The sequence below is a fragment of the Oncorhynchus mykiss genome, chromosome 9 (assembly GCF_057628025.1).
Source record: "Oncorhynchus mykiss isolate SJ-2025 chromosome 9, ASM5762802v1, whole genome shotgun sequence".
NCBI lineage: Eukaryota > Metazoa > Chordata > Actinopteri > Salmoniformes > Salmonidae > Oncorhynchus > Oncorhynchus mykiss.
This window is the reverse complement of record NC_143030.1, coordinates 78,494,818-78,519,650: the sequence shown is the minus strand read 5'-3', so window position 1 is coordinate 78,519,650 and position 24,833 is coordinate 78,494,818. Positions and strand designations below refer to the sequence as shown.

The window sequence follows — 24,833 nt, the reverse complement described above, 5'->3', positions numbered from 1 at the left end:
ACTAGACAGTAGGTCTGGTAGGACCACTAGACACTACTAGACAGTAGGTCTGGTAGGTCCACTAGACACTACTAGATAGCAGATCTGGTAGGACCACTAGACACTACTAGACAGTAGGTCTGGTAGGACCACTAGACACTACCAGACAGTAGATCTGGTAGGACCACTAGACACTACTAGATAGTAGATCTGGTAGGACCACTAGACACTACTAGACAGTTTCACTACACAGAGGCCTGGGAGGCTGGCTTGACTTCCATTTTGAATATTGCTATTATAGCTGATAAGGATTGATTTTAATAAAGTGGGGTGTAGATATTTGTTCAAGTCTGCTTGAATTGGTAGACTAAATTCAGAGGGGTAAACTGAGGAAGACACGTTTTGGTTGTGCAGCTGACTAGGTTTCCCTTTCCCTAAATGGTATTTAATATTTAAAGTTTAATATAACGTTTATTTGGACATTGTTTATTCGGACATGAAATCATGCAAAAGACTTGTGTTCAATGAAGAACCATTTGCTGAAGTCTGATTGGTTTAGACTGACAGAACATTTCTGTCTGTCTGTCTCTCCAGTGGGTATGTTGGGCGAGGCCATCCCAATACTGATGAAGAAGCTGGACAAGCTGCAGAACCACTCAGCCCAGATGCCCAACATCTCAGAGAACATCCTCAGGATCAGACAGCTCATCGCTGAGGCTCGCAAGGCAGCCAGCAAGGTATGGTGGTTCACACGGGACAAACATAGCCCAGATCCGCAATATGAATACATAGTGTTTGATACCTGTAATTATACTGAACAAAAATATAAACGTAACCTGTAAACGGTTGGTCCCATGTTTCATGAGCTGAAATAAACCATCCCAAAAATGTTTCATACACACAAAAAGCTTATTTCTCTCATATTTTGTGCACAAATTGGTTTACATCCCTGTTAGTGAGCGTTTCTCCTTTGTCAAGATAATTCATCCACCTGACAGGTGTGGAATATCAAGAAGGTGATTAAACAGCATGATCATTACACAGGTGCACCTTGTGCTGGGGACAATAAAAGGCCCCTTAAAATGCGCAGTTTTGTCACACAACACAATGCCACAGATGTCTCAAGTTTTGAGGCAGTATGCAATTGGCATGCTGACTGCTAGAATGTCCACCAGAGATATTACCAGGAAATGTAATGTTAATTTCTCCTCCTGGACAGCTGATAAAACTGTGGGTTTGCACAACCGAAGAATTTCTGTAGAAACCGTCTCAGGGAAGCTCATCTGCGTACTCGTCGTCCTCACCAGGGTCTTGACCTGACTACAGTTTGGCATCATAACCGACTTCAGTGGGAAAATGCTCACCTTCGATGGCCACTGACACACTGGAGAAGTGCGCTCTTCACGGGTGAATCCCGGGTTTCAACTGTACCAGGCAGATGGTAGACAGCGTGTATGGCATCATGTGGGCGAGCGGTTTGCTGATGTCAACGTTGTGAACAGAGGGCCCCATGGTGACGTGGGGTTGTGGTATGGGAAGGCATAAGCTACGGACAACGAACACAATTGCATTTTAACTATGACAACTTGAATACACAGAAATACCGTGTCGAGATCCTGAGGCCCATTGTGGTGCCATTCATCCACCGCCATCACCTCATGTTTCAGCATGATAATGAACGGCCCCATGTCACAAAGATCTGTACACAGTCCCTGGAAGCTGAAAATGTCCCAGTTCTTCCATGGCCTGCATACTCACCAGACATGTGACCCATTGAGCATGTTTGGGATGCTCTGGATCGACGTGTACGACAGCGTGTTCCAGTTCCCGCCAATATCCAGCAACTTCACATTCATTGAAGAGGAGTGGGACAACATTCCACAGGCCACAATCAACAACCTGATCAACTCTATGTGAAGGAGATGTGTTGCGCTGCATGACGCAAATGGTGGCAACACCAGATACTGACTGGTTTTCTGATCCACGACCCTACCTTTGTTTTCAAGGTATCAGTGACCAACAGATGCATATCTGTATTCCCAGTTGGAAAATCCATAGTTTAGAGCCTCATTAGTTTATTATCAATTGACTGATTTACCTATATGAACTGTAACTCAGTAAAATCTTTTGAAATTGTTGCACTTATTATTGTTCAGTTTAGTTTCGGGTTAAAAGTGTCTATTAAATGTAGTTTTTGTATGAATAAAGTATGAATTTTGGTCAAAACTTATGATATTAGAAAATCTATCTATCTGCTATGATTACATGAATGGTTACATCAACATGCATGGCGACCAGTTTATTTACCCCTCTTCTCCCTCTCAGGTGAGCGTACCTGTGAAGTTCAACGGGACATCAGGTGTGCAGGTGCGCACCCCCAGTAACCTGGCAGACCTGGCAGCTTACACCTCCCTCAAGTTCTACATCACCCTGCCCGAGGCCTCACGCGCCCGCAGACAGGACCAACCAGACAAACACTTTGTCTTTTACCTCGGAAGCAAGGACGTAAGTTTTTTATTACATTTATCTATTAAATATTTTTAAAATTATTGTTATTTTTATTATTAATTTTATTTTTATTTTTTTATTTTTTATTTTTTTATTGTTATTATAATTATTGTTATTTATTATTAATTAATAAATACTGTTCTTTTACACGTATACTGTGGGACAGAGAATAATCGATGTAAGTATTTTTTCTAAGCATTTCTAAACATTTATAAGCATTCATAATGACATATTCATGAAAGGCTCCCCAAGACTGTGTTTACCTTTAAACATCTTGATCCATAAACTATATGTAATTGTTTGAAGAAGTTTAAACCAAGGATCATTTTGCTATTTTATTTAGAATTTAAACACCCGTTGAAGTATCAATAAAATATATACACACAAATTATTTGATAATTGTTTATTTGACCTTACTGCTATTAGCCCATACAAACGCATTGAATAACAGATTTCAAATCAAATCGAATCAAATTGTATTTGTCACATGCGCCGAATACAACAGTTGTTGACCTTACCGTGAAATGCCGAATACAACAGTTGTTGACCTTACCGTGAAATGCCGAATACAACAGTTGTTGACCTTACCGTGAAATGCCGAATACAACAGTTGTTGACCTTACCGTGAAATGCCGAATACAACAGTTGTTGACCTTACCGTGAAATGCCGAATACAACAGTTGTTGACCTTACCGTGAAATGCCGAATACAACAGTTGTTGACCTTACCGTGAAATGCCGAATACAACAGTTGTTGACCTTACCGTGAAATGCCGAATACAACAGTTGTTGACCTTACCGTGAAATGCCGAATACAACAGTTGTTGACCTTACCGTGAAATGCCGAATACAACAGTTGTTGACCTTACCGTGAAATGCCGAATACAACAGTTGTTGACCTTACCGTGAAATGCCGAATACAACAGTTGTTGACCTTACCGTGAAATGCCGAATACAACAGTTGTTGACCTTACCGTGAAATGCCGAATACAACAGTTGTTGACCTTACCGTGAAATGCCGAATACAACAGTTGTTGACCTTACCGTGAAATGTCGAATACAACAGTTGTTGACCTTACCGTGAAATGCCGAATACAACAGTTGTTGACCTTACCGTGAAATGCCGAATACAACAGTTGTTGACCTTACCGTGAAATGCCGAATACAACAGTTGTTGACCTTACCGTGAAATGCCGAATACAACAGTTGTTGACCTTACCGTGAAATGCCGAATACAACAGTTGTTGACCTTACCGTGAAATGCCGAATACAACAGTTGTTGACCTTACCGTGAAATGCCGAATACAACAGTTGTTGACCTTACCGTGAAATGCTTACTTACAAGCCCTTAACCAACAATGCAGTTCGAGAAATATAGTTAATAAAAAATTTGCTAAATAAACTAAAGTAAATAAATAATAATTAAATAACAATAACGAGGCTATATATAGGGAGTACCAATGTGCGGGGGTACAAGTTAGTCGAGGTAATTTGTACATGTAGGTAGGGATAAAGTGACTATGCATAGATAATAAACAGAGAGTAGCAGCAGTGTAAAAACAAAGGGGGGGGGGGGGGGGGTCAATGTAAATAGTCCGGGTGGCCATTTGATTAATTGTTCAGCAGTCTTATGGCTTGAGGGTAGAAGCTGTTGAGGAGCCTTTTGGTCCTAGACTTGGTGCTCCGGTACTGCTTTGACGTGCGGTAGCAGAGAAAACAGTCTGACTTGGGTGACTGGAGTCTTTGACAATTGTTTGTGCTTTCCTCTACCACCGCCTGGTATAGAGGTTCTGGATGGCAGGAAGCTTGGCCCCAGTGATGTACTGGGCCGTTCGCACTACCCTCTGTAGCGCCTTACGGTCAGATGCCGAGCAGTTTCCATACCAGGCGGTGATGCAACACGTCAGGATGCTCTCGATGGTGCAGCTGTAGAACTTTTTGAGGATCTCAGGACCCATGCCATATCTTTTCAGTCCCCTGAGAGGGAATAGGTTTTGTTGTGTCCTCTTCACGACTGTCTTGGTGTGATTGGTCCATGATAGTTTGTTGGTGATGTGGATGCCAAGAAACTTGAAACTCTCCACCCACTCCACTACAACCCCGTCGATGTGATTGGGGGCGTGTTCGGTCCTCCTTTTCCTGTAGTCCCCGATCATTTTGTTTTTGTGGCCCCCCCAAATAACGAAAGGACGTTTGGCATATCTGATGCGCGGCATTTCCAAAATCCAACAGCTAGGGAGTATAGATTTTTTTCTCACCAGTTCATAATACCTTTTTCCTAGACAATAGATTTATGCCACATCACTGAGAGTGATTACCAAGCTATAGTCATTAAGAGATCATTCTCCTCTTACTATGAAACTACTTATACCAAACACACAGCCTAATTATCGCCCTTGGCGGCTTAACTCACTACTGCTATCAGAAGAAACCCTTGTTGTCCTAACTCACTACTGCTATCAGATGAAACCCTTGTTGTCCTAACTCACTACTGCTATCAGATGAAACCCTTGTTGAGCTGTTTCTCCAGTTTAAATCAAACCCCTGGAATCTCCTCCAACAGTATAGGAATCAATGAAGGCTTATCTAAGGGGCCAAATGATTTAGTACAGCGCAAGATTAAGGAAGTGCAATATTCAACGCCTTGGGGAACTTACAAATCAAATATTCTGATTTGGTTATGGCATATTCACACTGTTCATCTGCATATTTACTAAAACAACATTTGACACTTCTTTCAACTCGACGAGCTGAGAATCTAATGAGTAAGTCTCGATACAAACATAATGATCGTGGAGAGAAATCAGGGGAAATGCTAGCACACCAGCTGTGTTAGAGAACCGCGCATCAAACCATACCTGAGATAACTGACGAGCTGGGTATCAAATCAAATGTATTTATATAGCCCTTCGTACATTAGCTGATATATCAAAGTGCTGTACAGAAACCCAGCCTAAAACCCCAAACAGCAAGCAATGCAGGTGTAGAAGCACGGTGGCTAGGAAAAACTCCCTAGAAAGGCCAAAACCTAGGAAGAAACCTAGAGAGGAAACAGGCTATGAGGGGCGGCCAGTCCTCTTCTGGCTGTGCCGGGTGGATATTATAACAGAACATGGCCAAGATGTTCAAATGTTCATAAATGACCAGCATGGTCAAATAATAGCATAACAAATGTATTGATGATTTAGAGGTCAGTTCATGCTTTCATAACTTTTACTCACAATTATACACTTTGAAATCCGCTGGTAATGCCACCTTACTCAACACCTTCTTTAAGAACTTAGATGTTCCTACAGTTGAACCTGAGACAGTTGCTGAATTAGAAGGAGAGAGAGAGAGAGAGAGAGCCCTCTAAACAGTTCTATTGGCATCATACCGGTATGTACTAGCTAGACGTCTTATACTACATCTCAAGCTAGAGAAAATACACCACTCCTTTAGGGGATCCTGCAATTATATTTTAGAATATCTGGCAACCTTTCATATCTTTTGCAGAAGACATATACACAATTACATTTTATAATATCTGGCAACCTTTCCTATCCTTTGCAGAAGACATATACACAATTACATTTTATAATATCTGGCAACCTTTCCTATCCTTTGCAGAAGACATGGACCCAGCTTGTATCAATTTGTATCCTTATTTTTACTATTTTTTTAAAATCTTTTTGTTTTATAATATCTTTATTTTTTAAAACTATTTTATTATATTACTCATTGTATATCATGTCTGCTTTAAGTCTGGTTTTGGGGTGGGTTTGAATTAGTTTGAATTAGGGATCGATGAGAGATGGTTGTTCTTCTGGAAGGTTCCCCCATCTCCACAGAGGAACTCTGGAGTTCTGTCAGAGTGACCATCAGTTTCTTGGTCACCTCCCCAGCCAAAGCCCTTCTCCCCCGATTGCTCAGTTTGGCCGGGCGGCCAGCTCTAGGAAGAGTCCTGGTGTTTCCAAACTTCTTCCATTTTGGTACCCTTCCCTAAATCTGTGCCTCGACACAATCCTGTAGCTGAGCTCTACGGACAATTCCTGGACCTTTATATAGACAGGTGTGTGCCTTTCCAAATTACGTCCAATTAATTAATTAAGTTGTAGAAACATCTCAAGGATGATCAATGGAAACAAGATGCACCTGCGCTCCATTTTGAGTTTCATAGTAAAGGGTCTGAATATTTCTTTTTCTTTTAAATACATGTGCAAAACTGTTTTTTTCTTTGTCATGATGGGGTATTGTGATGTCATGATGGGGTATTGTGATGTCATGATGGGGTATTGTGATGTCATGATGGGGTATTGTGATGTCATGATGGGGTATAGTATGTAGATTTATGAAGGAAAACATTACTTGAATCAATTTTAGAATAAGGTTGTAGCGCAACAAAATTTGGAAAAAAGGAAAGGGGTCTGAATACCTAACTAATGCACCCTATATCTGAGAGATACAAGAAGAAAACATTTAGTTTTATACTTGTTTTTAAACCCTTATTTTTTGGCTACAAACAATCTCCATATATACTTTCTTCATCTGTTCAACTTGCACTGGGGGGACCTTCAGATGAGTCTTGTGAAGCCTCTGGGCATCCTAGAGCAAAACAGTCGACTCTACAGACAGAAGATGGCAGATCGTCTGTACCGACTTCAGACCAGTCCCAAGACACTTGTAGGGAACGTAGAGTGAATTTCAAACACAGATTCAACCAGGGAGGTTTTCCAATGCCTCGCAAAGAAGGGCAGCTATGTAAAAAAAGGATTAAAAAGAAGCACAGCCAGCAGCTTTGCACCCTGCATCCCACAGCTCTGAAGCTAAGCAGAGTTGGTCCTGGTTGGTCCTGGATGGGAGACCAGAGGTAAATCTTTCCTTTGGTCAAATAATACATATCCCAATTCTCCAGGATAGTGATTGGGGACATTGCCCTGTGTAGGGTGCTGTCTTTCAGATGGGATGTTAAAAGACTCTGACTCTCTGTGGTCACTAAAGATCCCTTATCGTGCTGATCCGAGATCTATTCGAAGAACCTCCCTAAAGTCTAGAACCACAGACCTTACTGTCATTTTGTTTTTTGTCTTTTTGTAAATAATTGTAAAGCCCAATATGGATTTTAGCCCGGTGTCCTGGCTAAATTCCCAATCTGACCCTCATACCATCACAGTCACCTAATCATCCCCAGTTTACAATTGGCTCATTCGTCCTCTCCCCTGTAATTATTCCCCAGGTCGTTGGGTTCTCAGTCATCTTACCTGATGAGACGAAGGTTAAAACATCTAAAAAATGAAAAGGCGATAACCTGGTTGTCTGCTTTCCAACAGTCACTGGGAGATGCTTTTGTCTTTCAGCAGGACAATATCCTAAAACACAAGGCCAAATCTACACTGGAGTTGCTTACCAGGAAGACAGTGAATGTTCCTGAGTGGCCCATTTGTGATTTAAATCTCCTTGAAAGTTTATGGCGAGACCTGAAAATGGTTGTCTAGCAATGATCAACAACCAATTGTAAAGAGCTTGAAGAATTCTGAAAAGAATAATGAGCAAATTTTGCGCAATCCAGGTGTGGAAAGCTCTTAGAGACTTACCCAGAAAGACTCACAGTTGTAATCACTACCAGAGGTGATTCTAACATGTTGATGCGCGTTTCCTGTTTCATTTCTGTAGTCCAGTAATGATGCGTTTCCTGTTTCATGTCTGTAGTCCAGTAAGGAGTTCCTGGGAATGATGCTGGAAGGGCACAGACTGCACTGGCTCTTCAATGTGGGTGGAGACACGACCGAGGTGGAGATGCCGGAAGATGTCCAAACAGATGGCAACTTCAACAACGTGGTCCTGGAAAGGTAACTACCGCCACGGTCATTGTTTGGATTTGTTCTTACTAGGGAACCCAATGTCCCAACCATTAGACCGCTCCCTCTGTCTCTGTCTCTGTCTCTCTCTCTCTCTCTCGCTCTCTCTCTCTCTCTCTCTACTCTCTCTCTCTCTCTCTCTCTGTCGCTCTCTCTCTCTCTCTCTCTCCCTCCACTTCTCTCTCTCTCTCTCTCTCTCCCTCCCCTTCTCTCTCTCTGTCTCTCTCTGTCTCTCTCTATCTCTCTCTGTCTCTCTCTCTCTCTACCTCTCGCTATAGGATCCTTCAGTACGGTCAGATGGCCATGACTTCGGAGACCAGGGTGACCAAGGCTGTGGTGGATGCAGAAGGGGACAGCGGACTGCTCAACCTCCAGACTGAAGAGACTGTGTTCTATGTGGGAGGGTACCCTGACACATTCACGGTGAGAGGGAGCTGTGTGTGTGTGTCCGTGTCCGGTTCGAAGGACCACAATGTATCCACAGCCTTTCGTAGATATACAATGGTTATACCAAACATACAGTAGACCTTTAGTTTCTCCCGTATACACAACATGACCAAAAGTATGTGGACAGCTGCTCGTCGATCGTCTCATTCCAAAACCATGGATATTAATATGGAGTTGGTCCCCTCCTTTGCTGCTATAACAGCCTCCACTGTTCTGGGAAGGCTTTCCACTAGATGTACACTAGATTGGAACGCCGATTTGATGAACTGACTTGTTGGAAAGGTGTTAACCTATGACGGTGCCACGAGCTCTTCAGTAAGGCCAATGTTTGTCTATGGAGATTACATGGCTGTGTGCTCGATTTTATACACCTGTCAGCAATAGGTGTCCTGAAATAGCCAAATCCACTCATTTGAAGGGGTGTCCACATACTTCCGTGTATATGTAGTGTATCTCTACTGTTAGTAACTTATAGATCTGTTTCCTCGCTCAGCTTCATAAGTAACCCATATCTCTCTAGCTTCTCTCAGCTCCTTCAGTAACCCATATATCTCTCTGTTCTTCTCTCAGCTCCTTCAGTAACCCATATATCTCTCTGTTCTTCTCTCAGCTCCTTCAGTAACCCATATATCTCTCTGTTCTTCTCTCAGCTCCTTCAGAAACCCATATCTCTCTAGCTTCTCTCAGCTCATTAGTAACATCTCAGTCTCTCTGTTCTTCTCTCAGCCCCCTCTCCAGCTCCAGTTGCCCAACTTCAAGGGCTGTATTGAGCTGGAGACCCTGAATGAGGAGGTGCTCAGTCTCTATAACTTTGAGAACATCTTCCAACTCAACACCACCGAGGAGAAACCATGTGGAAGGTGGGACCATTAGCAGACCGCTACGTCTTATCTCAACACTGAATATTAACAAGAGCCACAAACCGCCGTGTGTGGACATCTGGGAGCTATAATTTATATCCCCTATAAAAAAAAGATCAACATTTATAGAATTATTACGATCTTATCATTTGCTGTCTATGGCCTAGTTCACGGTCAGCTAGCAAAACCCATGTACAAAGCATTTTGACGCAAAAATGTGTATGAATTGTCTGTGAATATTGTGATATTGTTTTGGCGTGTTAGTGACGCGTGTTTTCCCTCTGTCCGTCAGAACGAAGCCGGTGTTGACCCAGCAGTGGGTGAACGACGCGGCCTACTTTGACGGGACGGGTTACGCCGAGGTCACCTTGAAGGAGGATACAGGGAAGATGCAGCGCTTTGAACAGGAAGTTAAACTGATGAGTCACAACGGCATCTTGCTCATGCTCCTCAGCCAGGTCAGAGGTCATGCTACTGCTGCTGGGGTTTTGAGTCTCAAGTTCACTATACGGGCATGAAAATATATTTTCTCAGTGTTTAGCACTGGATATGATAGGATTAACAGGGGCAGCAGGTAGCCTAGTGGTTAGAGGCAGGTAGCCTAGTGGTTAGAGGCAGGTAGCCTAGTGGTTAGAGGGTAGGGGCGGCAGGTAGCCTAGTGGTTAGAGGCAGGTAGCCTAGTGGTTAGAGGCAGGTAGCCTAGTGGTTAGAGGGTAGGGGCGGCAGGTAGCCTAGTGGTTAGAGGCAGGTAGCCTAGTGGTTAGAGGCAGGTAGCCTAGTGCTTAGAGGGTAGGGGCGGCAGGTAGCCTAGTGGTTAGAGGCAGGTAGCCTAGTGGTTAGAGGCAGGTAGCCTAGTGATTAGAGACAGGTAGCCTAGTGGTTAGAGGCAGGTAGACTAGTGGTTAGAGGCAGGTAGCCTAGTGGTTAGAGGCAGGTAGCCTAGTGGTTAGAGGCAGGTAGCCTAGTGGTTAGAGGCAGGTAGCCTAGTGGTTAGAGGCAGGTAGCCTAGTGGTTAGAGGCAGGTAGCCTAGTGGTTAGAGGCAGGTAGACTAGTGGTTAGAGGCAGGTAGCCTAGAGGTTAGAGGCAGGTAGCCTAGTGGTTAGAGGCAGGTAGCCTAGTGGTTAGAGGGTAGGGGCGGCAGGTAGCCTAGTGGTTAGAGGCAGGTAGCCTAGTGGTTAGAGGCAGGTAGCCTAGTGGTTAGAGGCAGGTAGCCTAGTGATTAGAGACAGGTAGCCTAGTGGTTAGAGGCAGGTAGACTAGTGGTTAGAGGCAGGTAGCCTAGTGGTTAGAGGCAGGTAGCCTAGTGGTTAGAGGCAGGTAGCCTAGTGGTTACAGGCAGGTAGCCTAGTGGTTAGAGCGTTGGACTTGTAACCGAAAGGTTGCAAAATCGAATCCCTGAGCTGACAAGGTACAAATCTGTCGTTCTGCCCCTGAACAAGGCAGTTAACCCCACTGTTCCAAGGCCGTCATTGAAAATAAGAATGTGTTCTTAACTGACTTGCCTAGTTAAATAAAGATATAAAAATAATAATTATATTTAAAAAACGAATGTCCCAGAGGAAACATTTCTTAGACACAAAATAACTGCTGTGTACCATAGTATTATATTGTATGTAGTGTAACTACAGACTGTTTACACTGGGGCCTGATTCATTTGGACGCTGCCCGTCACGGATTTAAAAGCCATTGGAGAAAGTTTGGTACTGCACACTTCAAGGGAAAGGTGGACTTAGCCAGCGCTTCCTGTTTTAACCTGTCTGTGTGTAGCTTCCTGTTTTAACCTGTCTGTGTGTTGATGCCCTGTTGCTTCCTGTTTTAACCTGTCTGTGTATTGATGCCCTGTTGCTTCCTGTTTTAACCTGTCTGTGTATTGATGCCCTGTTGCTTCCTGTTTTAACCTGTCTGTGTATTGATGCCCTGTTGCTTCCTGTTTTAACCTGTCTGTGTGTAGCTTCCTGTTTTAACCTGTCTGTGTATTGATGCCCTGTTGCTTCCTGTTTTAACCTGTCTGTGTGTAGCTTCCTGTTTTAACCTGTCTGTGTATTGATGCCCTGTTGCTTCCTGTTTTAACCTGTCTGTGTGTAGCTTCCTGTTTTAACCTGTCTGTGTATTGATGCCCTGTAGCTTCCTGTTTTAACTTGTCTGTGTGTAGCTTCCTGTTTTAACCTGTCTGTGTATTGATGCCCTGTTGGTTCCTGTTTTAACCTGTCTGTGTATTTGACCCCATCAGGAGAAGTTCCTGAGCTTGGCGGTGCGTCAGGGACGTCTCAGGGTCTTCTATGACGTCACTGGTTCTCTACAGGAGCTGGAGCCTAAAGACCCAGACTCCCCTTACCTCAAGATCAGCGACGCTGAACCCAAATCTGTAAGAAACATTATACTGTTTATACTGTAGCCAGTGTTAAAGCTGCAATGTGTCACTTTTTTGGGGGCGACCTGACCAAACTCACAAAGAAATACGAGTTATAGATCTGTTATTCTCATTGAAAGCAAGTCTAACAAGCGGTAGATGTGTTCTCTATGTGCGCTATTTCTATGCTTCCCGTTCTTAAGTTTATTTTACTTTAAGTAATAAAGGTGTAAAGTTTGGTGTTTGTGTTGTAAGTTACAGAGTGACTGTTACGGAGTGACTGTTACGGAGTGACTGTTACAGAGTGACTGTTACGGAGTGACTGTTACAGAGTGACTGTTACAGAGTGACTGTTACAGAGTGACTGTTACTGTGTGACTGTTACAGAGTGACTGTTACAGAGTGACTGTTACGGAGTGACTGTTACGGAGTGACTGTTACGGAGTGACTGTTACTGTGTGACTGTTACAGGGTGACTGTTACAGAGTGACTGTTACGGAGTGACTGTTACGGAGTGACTGTTACAGAGTGACTGTTACAGAGTGACTGTTACAGAGTGACTGTTACGTTCAGGTGGTTGTGTTGTAAGTTACTGTATGACTGTTACGTTCAGGTGTTTGTGTTCCTGTGTGACTGTTACGTTCAGGTGTTTGTGTTCCTGTGTGACTGTTACGTTCAGGTGGTTGTGTTGTAAGTTACTGTGTGACTGTTACGTTCAGGTGTTTGTGTTACTGTGTGACTGTTACGTTCAGGTGTTTGTGTTACTGTGTGACTGTTACGTTCAGGTGTTTGTGTTACTGTGTGACTGTTACATCCAGGTGTTTGTGTTACTGTGTGACTGTTACATCCAGGTGTTTGTGTTCCTGTGTGACTGTTACATCCAGGTGTTTGTGTTACTGTGTGACTGTTACATCCAGGTGTTTGTGTTCCTGTGTGACTGTTACATCCAGGTGTTTGTGTTCCTGTGTGACTGTTACGTTCAGGTGTTTGTGTTGTAAGTTACAGAGTGACTGTTACGTTCAGGTGTTTGTGTTCCTGTGTGACTGTTACGTTCAGGTGTTTGTGTTCCTGTATGACTGTTACGTTCAGGTGTTTGTGTTCCTGTGTGACTGTTACGTTCAGGTGTTTGTGTTCCTGTGTGACTGTTACGTTCAGGTGGTTGTGTTGTAAGTTACTGTGTGACTGTTACGTTCAGGTGTTTGTGTTACTGTGTGACTGTTACGTTCAGGTGTTTGTGTTCCTGTGTGACTGTTACGTTCAGGTGTTTGTGTTCCTGTGTGACTGTTACATTCAGGTGTTTGTGTTCCTGTGTGACTGTTACGTTCAGGTGTTTGTGTTGTAAGTTACAGAGTGACTGTTACGTTCAGGTGTTTGTGTTGTAAGTTACAGAGTGACTGTTACATTCAGGTGTTTGTGTTCCTGTGTGACTGTTACGTTCGGGTGTTTGTGTTCCTGTGTGACTGTTACATCCGGGTGTATGTGTTCCTGTGTAGTTGGAGATCATCCTCCTGTACGATACGACCACGCGTGTTGTGGTGAGGAACAACCGCCAAACCCTGCTCAACTACCTCTTCACTACGCCTCTGCCACGCTTCGAAGCCAGTTACTACCTGGCTGGTGTACCAGAGGACAAGATGCCTGAAAGGTTAGACACATGCACACATACAGTACCAGTCTAAAGTTTGGACACACCTACTCATTCCAGGGTTTTTCTTTATTTTGGCTATTTTAATAATAGTGAAGACATCAAAACTATTAAATAACACATATGGAAATGTGTAGTAACAAAAAAAGGTGTTAAACAAATCAAAATATATTTTATATTTGAGATTATTCAAAGTAGCCACCCTTTGCCTTGATGACAGCTTTGCACACTTTTGGCATTCTCTCAACCATCTTCACCTCGAATGCTTTTCCAACAGTCTTGAAGGAGTTCCCACATATGCTGAGCACTTGTTGGCTGTTTTTCCCTCAACACTTTTCCTTTGAGTCATTGACCTGTTGAAAAATAAATGATAGTCCCATTAAGCACCAACCTACAATGTAGAACATTAGTAGGTGTGTCCAAACTTTTGACTGGTACTGTACATGCACACACACGCAGGAACGCAAACACACACACACACACACACACACACACACACACACACACACACACACACAGGAACACAAACGCACACACACACACACAGGAACGCAAACACACACACACACACACAGGAACGCAAACCTTACACACACACACACACACACAGGAACGCAAACACACACACACACACACACTATCCGTTTCTTAATATCCTCTCTAAGAATGGCATAAACATAATAATATTGTATTTGTCTCCCTCCTCCCAGCCTGATAGCCCTGTTCCCTCGCCAGGGCTCTCTGAAGGGCTGTTTTAGGAACGTCAAGGCCATGAATTCTCACATCGACCTGAAGAGGATGCCCAGCTCTGGGGTCAGCTACGGCTGTCCCAATGACCTACTGGTTAGTGTATATATATATATACACACATGTACACTACCGTTCCAAAGTTTTGGGTCACTTAGAAATGTCCTTGTTTTTGAAAGAAAAGCACATTCTTTTTTCCATTTAAAATAACATGAAATTGATCAGAAATACAGTGTAGACATTGTTAATGTTGTAAATGACTATTGTAGCTGGAAATGGCACATTTTTGATGGAATATCTACATAGGTGCAGAGGCCCATTATCAGCAACCATCACTCCTGTGTTCCAATGGCACGTTGTGTTAGCTAATCCAAGTTTATCATTTTAAAAGGCTAATTGATCACAAGAAAGCCCTTTTGCAATTATGTTAGCACAACTGAAAACTGGCCTTCTGATTAAAGAAGCAATAAAACTGGCCTTCTTTGGACTAGTTGAGTATCTGGAGCATCAGCATTTGTGGGTTCGATGACAGGCTCAAAATGGCCAGAAACAAAGAACTTACTTCTGAAACTCGTCGGTCTATTCTTGTTCTGAGAAATGAAGGTTATTCCATGCGAGAAATTGACAAGAAACTGAAGATCTCTTACAACGCTGTGTACTACTCCCTTCACAAAACAGAGCAAACTGTCTCTAACCAGAATAGAAAGAGGAGTGGGAGGCCCCGGTGCACAACTGAGCAAGAGGACAAGTACATTAGAGTGTCTAGTTTGAGAAACAGACGTCTCACAAGTCCTCAACTGGCAGCATCATTAAATAGTACCCTTCAAAACACTGGTCTCAACGTCAACAGTGAAGAGGCGACTCCGGGATGCTGGCCTTCTAGGCAGAGATGCAAAGACAAAACCATATCTCAGACTGGCCAATAAAAATAAAAGATTAAGATGGGTAAAAGAACACAGACACTGGACAGATGAACTCTGCCTAGAAGGCCAGCATCCCAGAGTCACCACTTCACTGTTGATGTTGAGACTGGTGTTTTGCGGGTACTATTTAATGAAGCTGCTAGTTGATAACTGTATAACACATCTCTCTCTCGCGTGCTCCCTTTCTCTCTTTCTCTCTTTCTCTATCTCTCTTTGTGTCAGGTGGCCCGTGAGGCCCACTTCTCAGGCCAGAGTTACCTGGACTTGTCTCCAGACAGCATCCCTGGTCTCAGGAACAACTTCTACGCCGGGTTTGGCTTCCGCTCTGACCAGAAGAACGGACTCATGTTCTACCACCAAGCTCAGGTACTATACTCTCCCTTCCTATCTCTCTCTCTCTGTCTCTGTCTCTGTCTCTGTCTCTCTCTCTCTCTCTCTCTCTCTCTCGCTCTCTCGCTCTCTCTCTCTCTCTCTCTCTCTCTCTTGCCCTCTCTCTCTTGCCCTCTCTCTCTTGCCCTCTCTCTCTCTTGCCCTCTCTCTCTCTCTTTCTCTCTCTCTCTCTCGCTCTCTCTCTCTCGCTCTCTCTCTCCCACTATCTCTCTTGCTCTCCCTCTCTCGCTCTCCGTCTCGCTCTCCCTCTCTCTTGGCCTCTTTCTCTCTCCCACTATCTCTTGCCCTCTCTCCCTCTCGCTCTCCCTCTCTCGCTCTCCGTCTCGCTCTACCTCTCTCTTGCACTCTCTCTGTCTCTTGCCCTCTCTCGCTCTCTCTCTCTCTTGCCCTCTCTCGCTCTCTCTCTCTCTTGCCCTCTCTCTCTCTCCTTCTCACTCTCCCTCTCTCTTGCCCTCTCTCTCCTTCTCGCTCTCCCTCTCTCTTGCCCTCTCTCCCTCTCGCTCTCCCTCTCTCTTGCCCTCTCTCCCGCGCTCTCTCTCTCTCCCTCTCGCTCGCTCTCTCTCTCTCCCTCTCTCTCTCTCTTGCCTCTCTCTCTCTCCCACTATCTCTTTCTCTCCTTCTCTTAGAGATGGATGGATATGCTAACCGTACCTTCACTGTGGTTACAGAATCGTGATTGATTGTAATATGTGGTTATAATGTGTGTGTGTTCTCTGGTCAGGACGGAGTGTGATGTGATGTGTTCTCTCTCGTCAGGACAGAGTGTGATGTAATGTAATGTGTTCTCTGGTCAGGACAGAGTGTGATGTAATGTGTTCTCTCTCGTCAGGACAGAGTGGGATGTAATGTGATGTAATGTGTTCTCTCTCGTCAGGACAGAGTGATGTAATGTGTTCTCTCTGGTCAGGACAGAGTGTGATGTAATGTGTTCTCTCTGGTCAGGACAGAGTGTGATGTGATGTGTTCTCTCTCGTCAGGACAGAGTGTGATGTAATGTAATGTGTTCTCTGGTCTGGACAGAGTGTGATGTAATGTGATGTAATGTGTTCTCTCTCGTCAGGACAGAGTGATGTAATGTGTTCTCTCTCGTCAGGACAGAGTGTGATGTAATGTGTTCTCTCTCGTCAGGACAGAGAGTGATGTAATGTGTTCTCTCTCGTCAGGACAGAGTGTGATGTAATGTGATGTAATGTGTTCTCTCTCGTCAGGACAGAGTGATGTAATGTGTGATGTAATGTGTTCTCTCTCGTCAGGACAGAGTGATGTAATGTGTGATGTAATGTGTTCTCTCTCGTCAGGACAGAGAGTGATGTAATGTGTGATGTAATGTGTTCTCTCTCGTCAGGACAGAGTGGGATGTAATGTGTGATGTAATGTGTTCTCTCTCGGCAGGACAGAGTGTGATGTAATGTGTTCTCTCTCGTCAGGACAGAGTGTGATGTAATGTGATGTAATGTGTTCTCTCTCGGCAGGACAGAGTGTGATGTAATGTGTGATGTAATGTGTTCTCTCTCGTCAGGACAGAGTGGGATGTAATGTGTGATGTAATGTGTTCTCTCTCGTCAGGACAGAGTGTGATGTAATGTGATGTAATGTGTTCTCTCTCGTCAGGACAGAGTGTGATGTAATGTGTTCTCTCTCGGCAGGACAGAGTGTGATGTAATGTGTTCTCTCTCGTCAGGACAGAGTGTGATGTAATGTGATGTAATGTGTTCTCTCTCGTCAGGACAGAGTGTGATGTAATGTGATGTAATGTGTTCTCTCTCGTCAGGACGGAGTGATGTAATGTGTTCTCTCGTCAGGACAGAGTGTGATGTAATGTGATGTAATGTGTTCTCTCGTCAGGACAGAGTGTGATGTAATGTGTTCTCTCGTCAGGACAGAGTGTGATGTAATGTGATGTAATGTGTTCTCTCGTCAGGACAGAGTGTGATGTAATGTGTTCTCTCGTCAGGACAGAGTGTGATGTAATGTGTTCTCTCTCGTCAGGACAGAGTGGGATGTAATGTGATGTAATGTGTTCTCTCGTCAGGACAGAGTGTGATGTAATGTGTTCTCTCTCGTCAGGACAGAGTGTGATGTAATGTGTTCTCTCTCGTCAGGACAGAGTGGGATGTAATGTGTTCTCTCGTCAGGACAGAGTGTGATGTAATGTGTTCTCTCTCGTCAGGACAGAGTGGGATGTAATGTGATGTAATGTGTTCTCTCGTCAGGACAGAGTGTGATGTAATGTGTTCTCTCTCGTCAGGACAGAGTGTGATGTAATGTGTTCTCTCTCGTCAGGATGGAGTGTGTCAGGTGTTCCTGGATAAGGGTCATGTGGTAGTGAGGGCGGGCAACAACGAGGTGAAGACTCAAAAGACCTACAACGATGACAACGATCATTATGTAACTCTGTACAGCAACAACAACAGGTAGGATTTACCATCCACCAACTAAATGATCATTATGTAACTCTGTACAGCAACAACAACAGGTAAGATTTAGTAACTCTGTACAGCAACAACAACAGGTAGGATTTAGTAACTCTGTACAGCAACAACAACAGGTAGGATTTAATAACTCTGTACAGCAACAACAACAGGTAGGATTTAGTAACTCTGTACAGCAACAACAACAGGTAGGATTTAGTAACTGTGTACAGCAACAACAACAGGTAGGATTTAGTAACTCTGTACAGCAACAACAACAGGTAAGATTTAGTAACTCTGTACAGCAACAACAACAGGTAAGATTTAGTAACTCTGTACAGCAACAACAACAGGTAGGATTTAGTAACTCTGTACAGCAACAACAACAGGTAGGATTTAGTAACTCTGTACAGCAACAACAACAGGTAGGATTTAGTAACTCTGTACAGCAACAACAACAGGTAAGATGACTGGCAAATTCTGTTCAACATGCAGTCATGTTCTCTCCTTTCAATGGAAGAGCTGTGAAACATGAAACCCAACTATGTGTGTGTGTGTGTGTGTGTGTGTGTGTGTGTGTGTGTGTGTGTGTGTGTGTGTGTGTGTGTGTGTGTGTGTGTGTGTGTGTGTGTGTGTGTGTGTGTGTGTCTCTGTAGGTTGCGTGTCTATGTGGATGACGTCCTGGAGAAAAATGGGGATACGGGTCGTGGAGGGGGCAGCAGCGAGGCAGCACTGTCACCTGGCGGTGTCTACCTGGGAGGGACACCTGACAACAGCATCAACAACCTCACCGGCTGTCTTAGCAACCTGTTCATCAGGAGGTAAGAAGGGGTTAAGGACACCGGGACAAACCGAGCAGAGAAAATAGGGATCTGTGGAGGATTGCATTTATTTCAGTTTGAATGTTGTTGCTCCTACTACTGCTATATTACAATGTTGCTGCTCCTACTACTGCTAGATTACAATGTTGCTGCTCCTACTACTGCTAGATTACAATGTTGCTGCTCCTACTACTACTAGATTACAATGTTGCTGCTCCTACTACTACTAGATTACAATGTTGCTGCTCCTACTACTACTAGATTACAATGTTGCTGCTGCTCCTACTACTACTAGATTACAATGTTGCTGCTCCTACTACTACTAGATTACAATGTTGCTGCTCCTACTACTGCTAGATTACAATGTTGCTGCTCCTACTACTACTAGATTACAATGTTGCTGCTCTTACTACTACTAGATTACAATGTTGCTGCTCCTACTACTGCTAGATTACAATGTTGCTGCTCCTACTACTGCTAGATTACAATGTTGCTGCTCCTACTACTGCTAGATTACAATGTTGCTTCTACTACTACTAGATTACAATGTTGTTGCTGCTCCTACTACTGTTAGATTACAATGTTGCTGCTCCTACTACTACTAGATTACAATGTTGCTGCTCCTACTACTACTAGATTACAATGTTGCTGCTCCTACTACTGCTAGATTACAATGTTGCTGCTCCTACTACTACTAGATTACAATGTTGCTGCTCCTACTACTACTAGATTACAATGTTGCTGCTCCTACTACTGCTAGATTACAATGTTGCTGCTCCTACTACTGCTAGATTACAATGTTGCTGCTCCTACTACTGCTAGATTACAATGTTGCTGCTCCTACTACTGCTAGATTACAATGTTGCTGCTCCTACTACTACTAGATTACAATGTTGCTGCTCCTACTACTGCTAGATTACAATGTTGCTGCTCCTACTACTGCTAGATTACAATGTTGCTGCTCCTACTACTGCTAGATTACAATGTTGCTGCTCCTACTACTGCTAGATTACAATGTTGCTGCTCCTACTACTGCTAGATTACAATGTTGCTGCTCCTACTACTGCTAGATTACAATGTTGCTGCTCCTACTACTGCTAGATTACAATGTTGCTGCTCCTACTACTACTAGATTACAATGTTGTTGCTGCTCCTACTACTGTTAGATTACAATGTTGCTGCTGCTCCTACTACTACTAGATTACAATGTTGCTGCTCCTACTACTACTAGATTACAATGTTGCTGCTCCTACTACTGCTAGATTACAATGTTGCTGCTGCTCCTACTACTACTAGATTACAATGTTGCTGCTCCTACTACTGCTAGATTACAATGTTGCTGCTGCTCTTACTACTACTAGATTACAATGTTGCTGCTGCTCCTACTACTACTAGATTACAATGTTGCTGCTGCTCCTACTACTGCTAGATTACAATGATGCTGCTGCTCCTACTACTGCTAGATTACAATGTTGCTGCTGCTCCTACTACTGCTAGATTACAATGTTGCTGCTGCTCCTACTACTACTAGATTACAATGTTGCTGCTGCTCCTACTACTACTAGATTACAATGATGCTGCTGTTCCTACTACTACTAGATTACAATGTTGCTGCTGCTCCTACTACTACTAGATTACAATGATGCTGCTGTTCCTACTACTACTAGATTACAATGTTGCTGCTCCTACTACTACTAGATTACAATGTTGCTGCTCCTACTACTGCTAGATTACAATGTTGCTGCTCCTACTACTGCTAGATTACAATGTTGCTGCTCCTACTACTGCTAGATTACAATGTTGCTTCTACTACTACTAGATTACAATGTTGTTGCTGCTCCTACTACTGTTAGATTACAATGTTGCTGCTCCTACTACTACTAGATTACAATGTTGCTGCTCCTACTACTACTAGATTACAATGTTGCTGCTCCTACTACTGCTAGATTACAATGTTGCTGCTCCTACTACTACTAGATTACAATGTTGCTGCTCCTACTACTACTAGATTACAATGTTGCTGCTCCTACTACTGCTAGATTACAATGTTGCTGCTCCTACTACTGCTAGATTACAATGTTGCTGCTCCTACTACTGCTAGATTACAATGTTGCTGCTCCTACTACTGCTAGATTACAATGTTGCTGCTCCTACTACTACTAGATTACAATGTTGCTGCTCCTACTACTGCTAGATTACAATGTTGCTGCTCCTACTACTGCTAGATTACAATGTTGCTGCTCCTACTACTGCTAGATTACAATGTTGCTGCTCCTACTACTGCTAGATTACAATGTTGCTGCTCCTACTACTGCTAGATTACAATGTTGCTGCTCCTACTACTGCTAGATTACAATGTTGCTGCTCCTACTACTGCTAGATTACAATGTTGCTGCTCCTACTACTACTAGATTACAATGTTGTTGCTGCTCCTACTACTGTTAGATTACAATGTTGCTGCTGCTCCTACTACTACTAGATTACAATGTTGCTGCTCCTACTACTACTAGATTACAATGTTGCTGCTCCTACTACTGCTAGATTACAATGTTGCTGCTGCTCCTACTACTACTAGATTACAATGTTGCTGCTCCTACTACTGCTAGATTACAATGTTGCTGCTGCTCTTACTACTACTAGATTACAATGTTGCTGCTGCTCCTACTACTACTAGATTACAATGTTGCTGCTGCTCCTACTACTGCTAGATTACAATGATGCTGCTGCTCCTACTACTGCTAGATTACAATGTTGCTGCTGCTCCTACTACTGCTAGATTACAATGTTGCTGCTGCTCCTACTACTACTAGATTACAATGTTGCTGCTGCTCCTACTACTACTAGATTACAATGATGCTGCTGTTCCTACTACTACTAGGTTACAATGTTGCTGCTGCTCCTACTACTACTAGATTACAATGTTGCTGCTCCTTCTACTACTAGATTACAATGTTGTTGCTCCTTCTACTGCTAGATTACAATGTTGCTGCTCCTACTACTGCTAGATTACAATGTTGCTGCTCCTACTACTACTAGATTACAATGTTGCTGCTCCTACTACTACTAGATTACAATGTTGCTGCTCCTACTACTACTAGATTACAATGTTGCTGCTCCTACTACTGCTAGATTACAATGTTGCTGCTCCTACTACTACTAGATTACAATGTTGCTGCTCCTACTACTACTAGATTACAATGTTGCTGCTCCTACTACTGCTAGATTACAATGTTGCTGCTCCTACTACTGCTAGATTACAATGTTGCTGCTCCTACTACTGCTAGATTACAATGTTGCTTCTACTACTACTAGATTACAATGTTGTTGCTGCTCCTACTACTGTTAGATTACAATGTTGCTGCTCCTACTACTACTAGATTACAATGTTGCTGCTCCTACTACTACTAGATTACAATGTTGCTGCTCCTACTACTGCTAGATTACAATGTTGCTGCTCCTACTACTACTAGATTACAATGTTGCTGCTCCTACTACTACTAGATTACAATGTTGCTGCTCCTACTACTGCTAGATTACAATGTTGCTGCTCCTACTACTGCTAGATTACAATGTTGCTGCTCCTACTACTGCTAGATTACAATGTTGCTGCTCCTACTACTGCTAGATTACAATGTTGCTGCTCCTACTACTACTAGATTACAATGTTGCTGCTCCTACTACTGCTAGATTACAATGTTGCTGCTCCTACTACTGCTAGATTACAATGTTGCTGCTCCTACTACTGCTAGATTACAATGTTGCTGCTCCTACTACTGCTAGATTACAATGTTGCTGCTCCTACTACTGCTAGATTACAATGTTGCTGCTCCTACTACTGCTAGATTACAATGTTGCTGCTCCTACTACTGCTAGATTACAATGTTGCTGCTCCTACTACTACTAGATTACAATGTTGTTGCTGCTCCTACTACTGTTAGATTACAATGTTGCTGCTGCTCCTACTACTACTAGATTACAATGTTGCTGCTCCTACTACTACTAGATTACAATGTTGCTGCTCCTACTACTGCTAGATTACAATGTTGCTGCTGCTCCTACTACTACTAGATTACAATGTTGCTGCTCCTACTACTGCTAGATTACAATGTTGCTGCTGCTCTTACTACTACTAGATTACAATGTTGCTGCTGCTCCTACTACTACTAGATTACAATGTTGCTGCTGCTCCTACTACTGCTAGATTACAATGATGCTGCTGCTCCTACTACTGCTAGATTACAATGTTGCTGCTGCTCCTACTACTGCTAGATTACAATGTTGCTGCTGCTCCTACTACTACTAGATTACAATGTTGCTGCTGCTCCTACTACTACTAGATTACAATGATGCTGCTGTTCCTACTACTACTAGATTACAATGTTGCTGCTGCTCCTACTACTACTAGATTACAATGTTGCTGCTGCTCCTACTACTAGATTACAATGTTGCTGCTGCTCCTACTACTAGATTACAATGTTGCTGCTGCTCCTACTACTGCTAGATTACAATGTTGCTGCTGCTCCTACTACTACTAGATTACAATGTTGCTGCTGCTCCTACTACTACTAGATTACAATGATGCTGCTGCTCCTACTACTACTAGATTACAATGTTGCTGCTGCTCCTACTACTACTAGATTACAATGTTGCTGCTGCTCCTACTACTAGATTACAATGTTGCTGCTCCTACTACTGCTAGATTACAATGTTGCTGCTCCTACTACTGTTAGATTACAATGTTGCTGCTCCTACTACTACTAGATTACAATGTTGCTGCTGCTCCTACTACTACTAGATTACAATGCTGCTGCTCCTACTACTACTAGATTACAATGTTGCTGCTGCTCCTACTACTAGATTACAATGTTGCTGCTCCTACTACTACTAGATTACAATGTTGCTGCTGCTCCTACTACTACTAGATTACAATGCTGCTGCTCCTACTACTACTAGATTACAATGTTGCTGCTGCTCCTACTACTACTAGATTACAATGTTGCTGCTGCTCCTACTACTACTAGATTACAATGTTGCTGCTCCTACTACTACTAGATTACAATGTTGCTGCTCCTACTACTGCTAGATTACAATGTTGCTGCTGCTCCTACTACTACTAGATTACAATGTTGCTGCTCCTACTACTACTAGATTACAATGTTGCTGCTCCTACTACTACTAGATTACAATGTTGTTGCTGCTCCTACTACTGCTAGATTACAATGTTGCTGCTGCTCCTACTACTACTAGATTACAATGTTGCTGCTGCTCCTACTACTACTAGATTACAATGTTGCTGCTCCTACTACTACTAGATTACAATGTTGCTGCTCCTACTACTACTAGATTACAATGTTGCTGCTCCTACTACTAGATTGCAATGTTGCTGCTGCTCCTACTACTACTAGATTACAATGTTGCTGCTCCTACTACTGCTAGATTACAATGTTGCTGCTCCTACTACTAGATTACAATGTTGCTGCTGCTCCTACTACTACTAGATTACAATGTTGCTGCTCCTACTACTACTAGATTACAATGTTGCTGCTCCTACTACTAGATTACAATGTTGCTGCTGCTCCTACTACTGCTAGATTACAATGTTGCTGCTCCTACTACTAGATTACAATGTTGTTGCTGCTCCTACTACTACTAGATTACAATGTTGCTGCTCCTACTACTACTAGATTACAATGTTGCTGCTCCTACTACTACTAGATTACAATGTTGCTGCTCCTACTACTACTAGATTACAATGTTGCTGCTGCTCCTACTACTACTAGATTACAATGTTGCTGCTCCTACTACTACTAGATTACAATGTTGCTGCTCCTACTACTACTAGATTACAATGTTGCTGCTCCTACTACTACTAGATTACAATGTTGCTGCTCCTACTACTACTAGATTACAATGTT

At 43.1% G+C, this 24,833-nt stretch overlaps 1 protein-coding gene across 2 annotated transcripts in view; it reads left to right on the top strand.

Moving 5' to 3' along the window:
* Positions 1–24,833, top strand: part of LOC110516471 (laminin subunit alpha-5) — a 254,283-nt gene that overhangs the window by 210,224 nt on the left and 19,226 nt on the right. For both annotated transcript variants that reach the window (XM_090185535.1, XM_090185536.1), the window contains exons 59-70: positions 574–716; positions 2,305–2,484; positions 8,175–8,314; positions 8,602–8,746; positions 9,497–9,630; positions 9,923–10,088; positions 11,862–11,996; positions 13,475–13,626; positions 14,337–14,469; positions 15,519–15,662; positions 17,970–18,100; positions 18,754–18,918. In XM_090185535.1, coding sequence (XP_090041661.1) covers positions 574–716; positions 2,305–2,484; positions 8,175–8,314; positions 8,602–8,746; positions 9,497–9,630; positions 9,923–10,088; positions 11,862–11,996; positions 13,475–13,626; positions 14,337–14,469; positions 15,519–15,662; positions 17,970–18,100; positions 18,754–18,918 — 1,768 coding nt within the window. The remainder of the gene's footprint in view (positions 1–573; positions 717–2,304; positions 2,485–8,174; positions 8,315–8,601; positions 8,747–9,496; positions 9,631–9,922; positions 10,089–11,861; positions 11,997–13,474; positions 13,627–14,336; positions 14,470–15,518; positions 15,663–17,969; positions 18,101–18,753; positions 18,919–24,833) is intronic.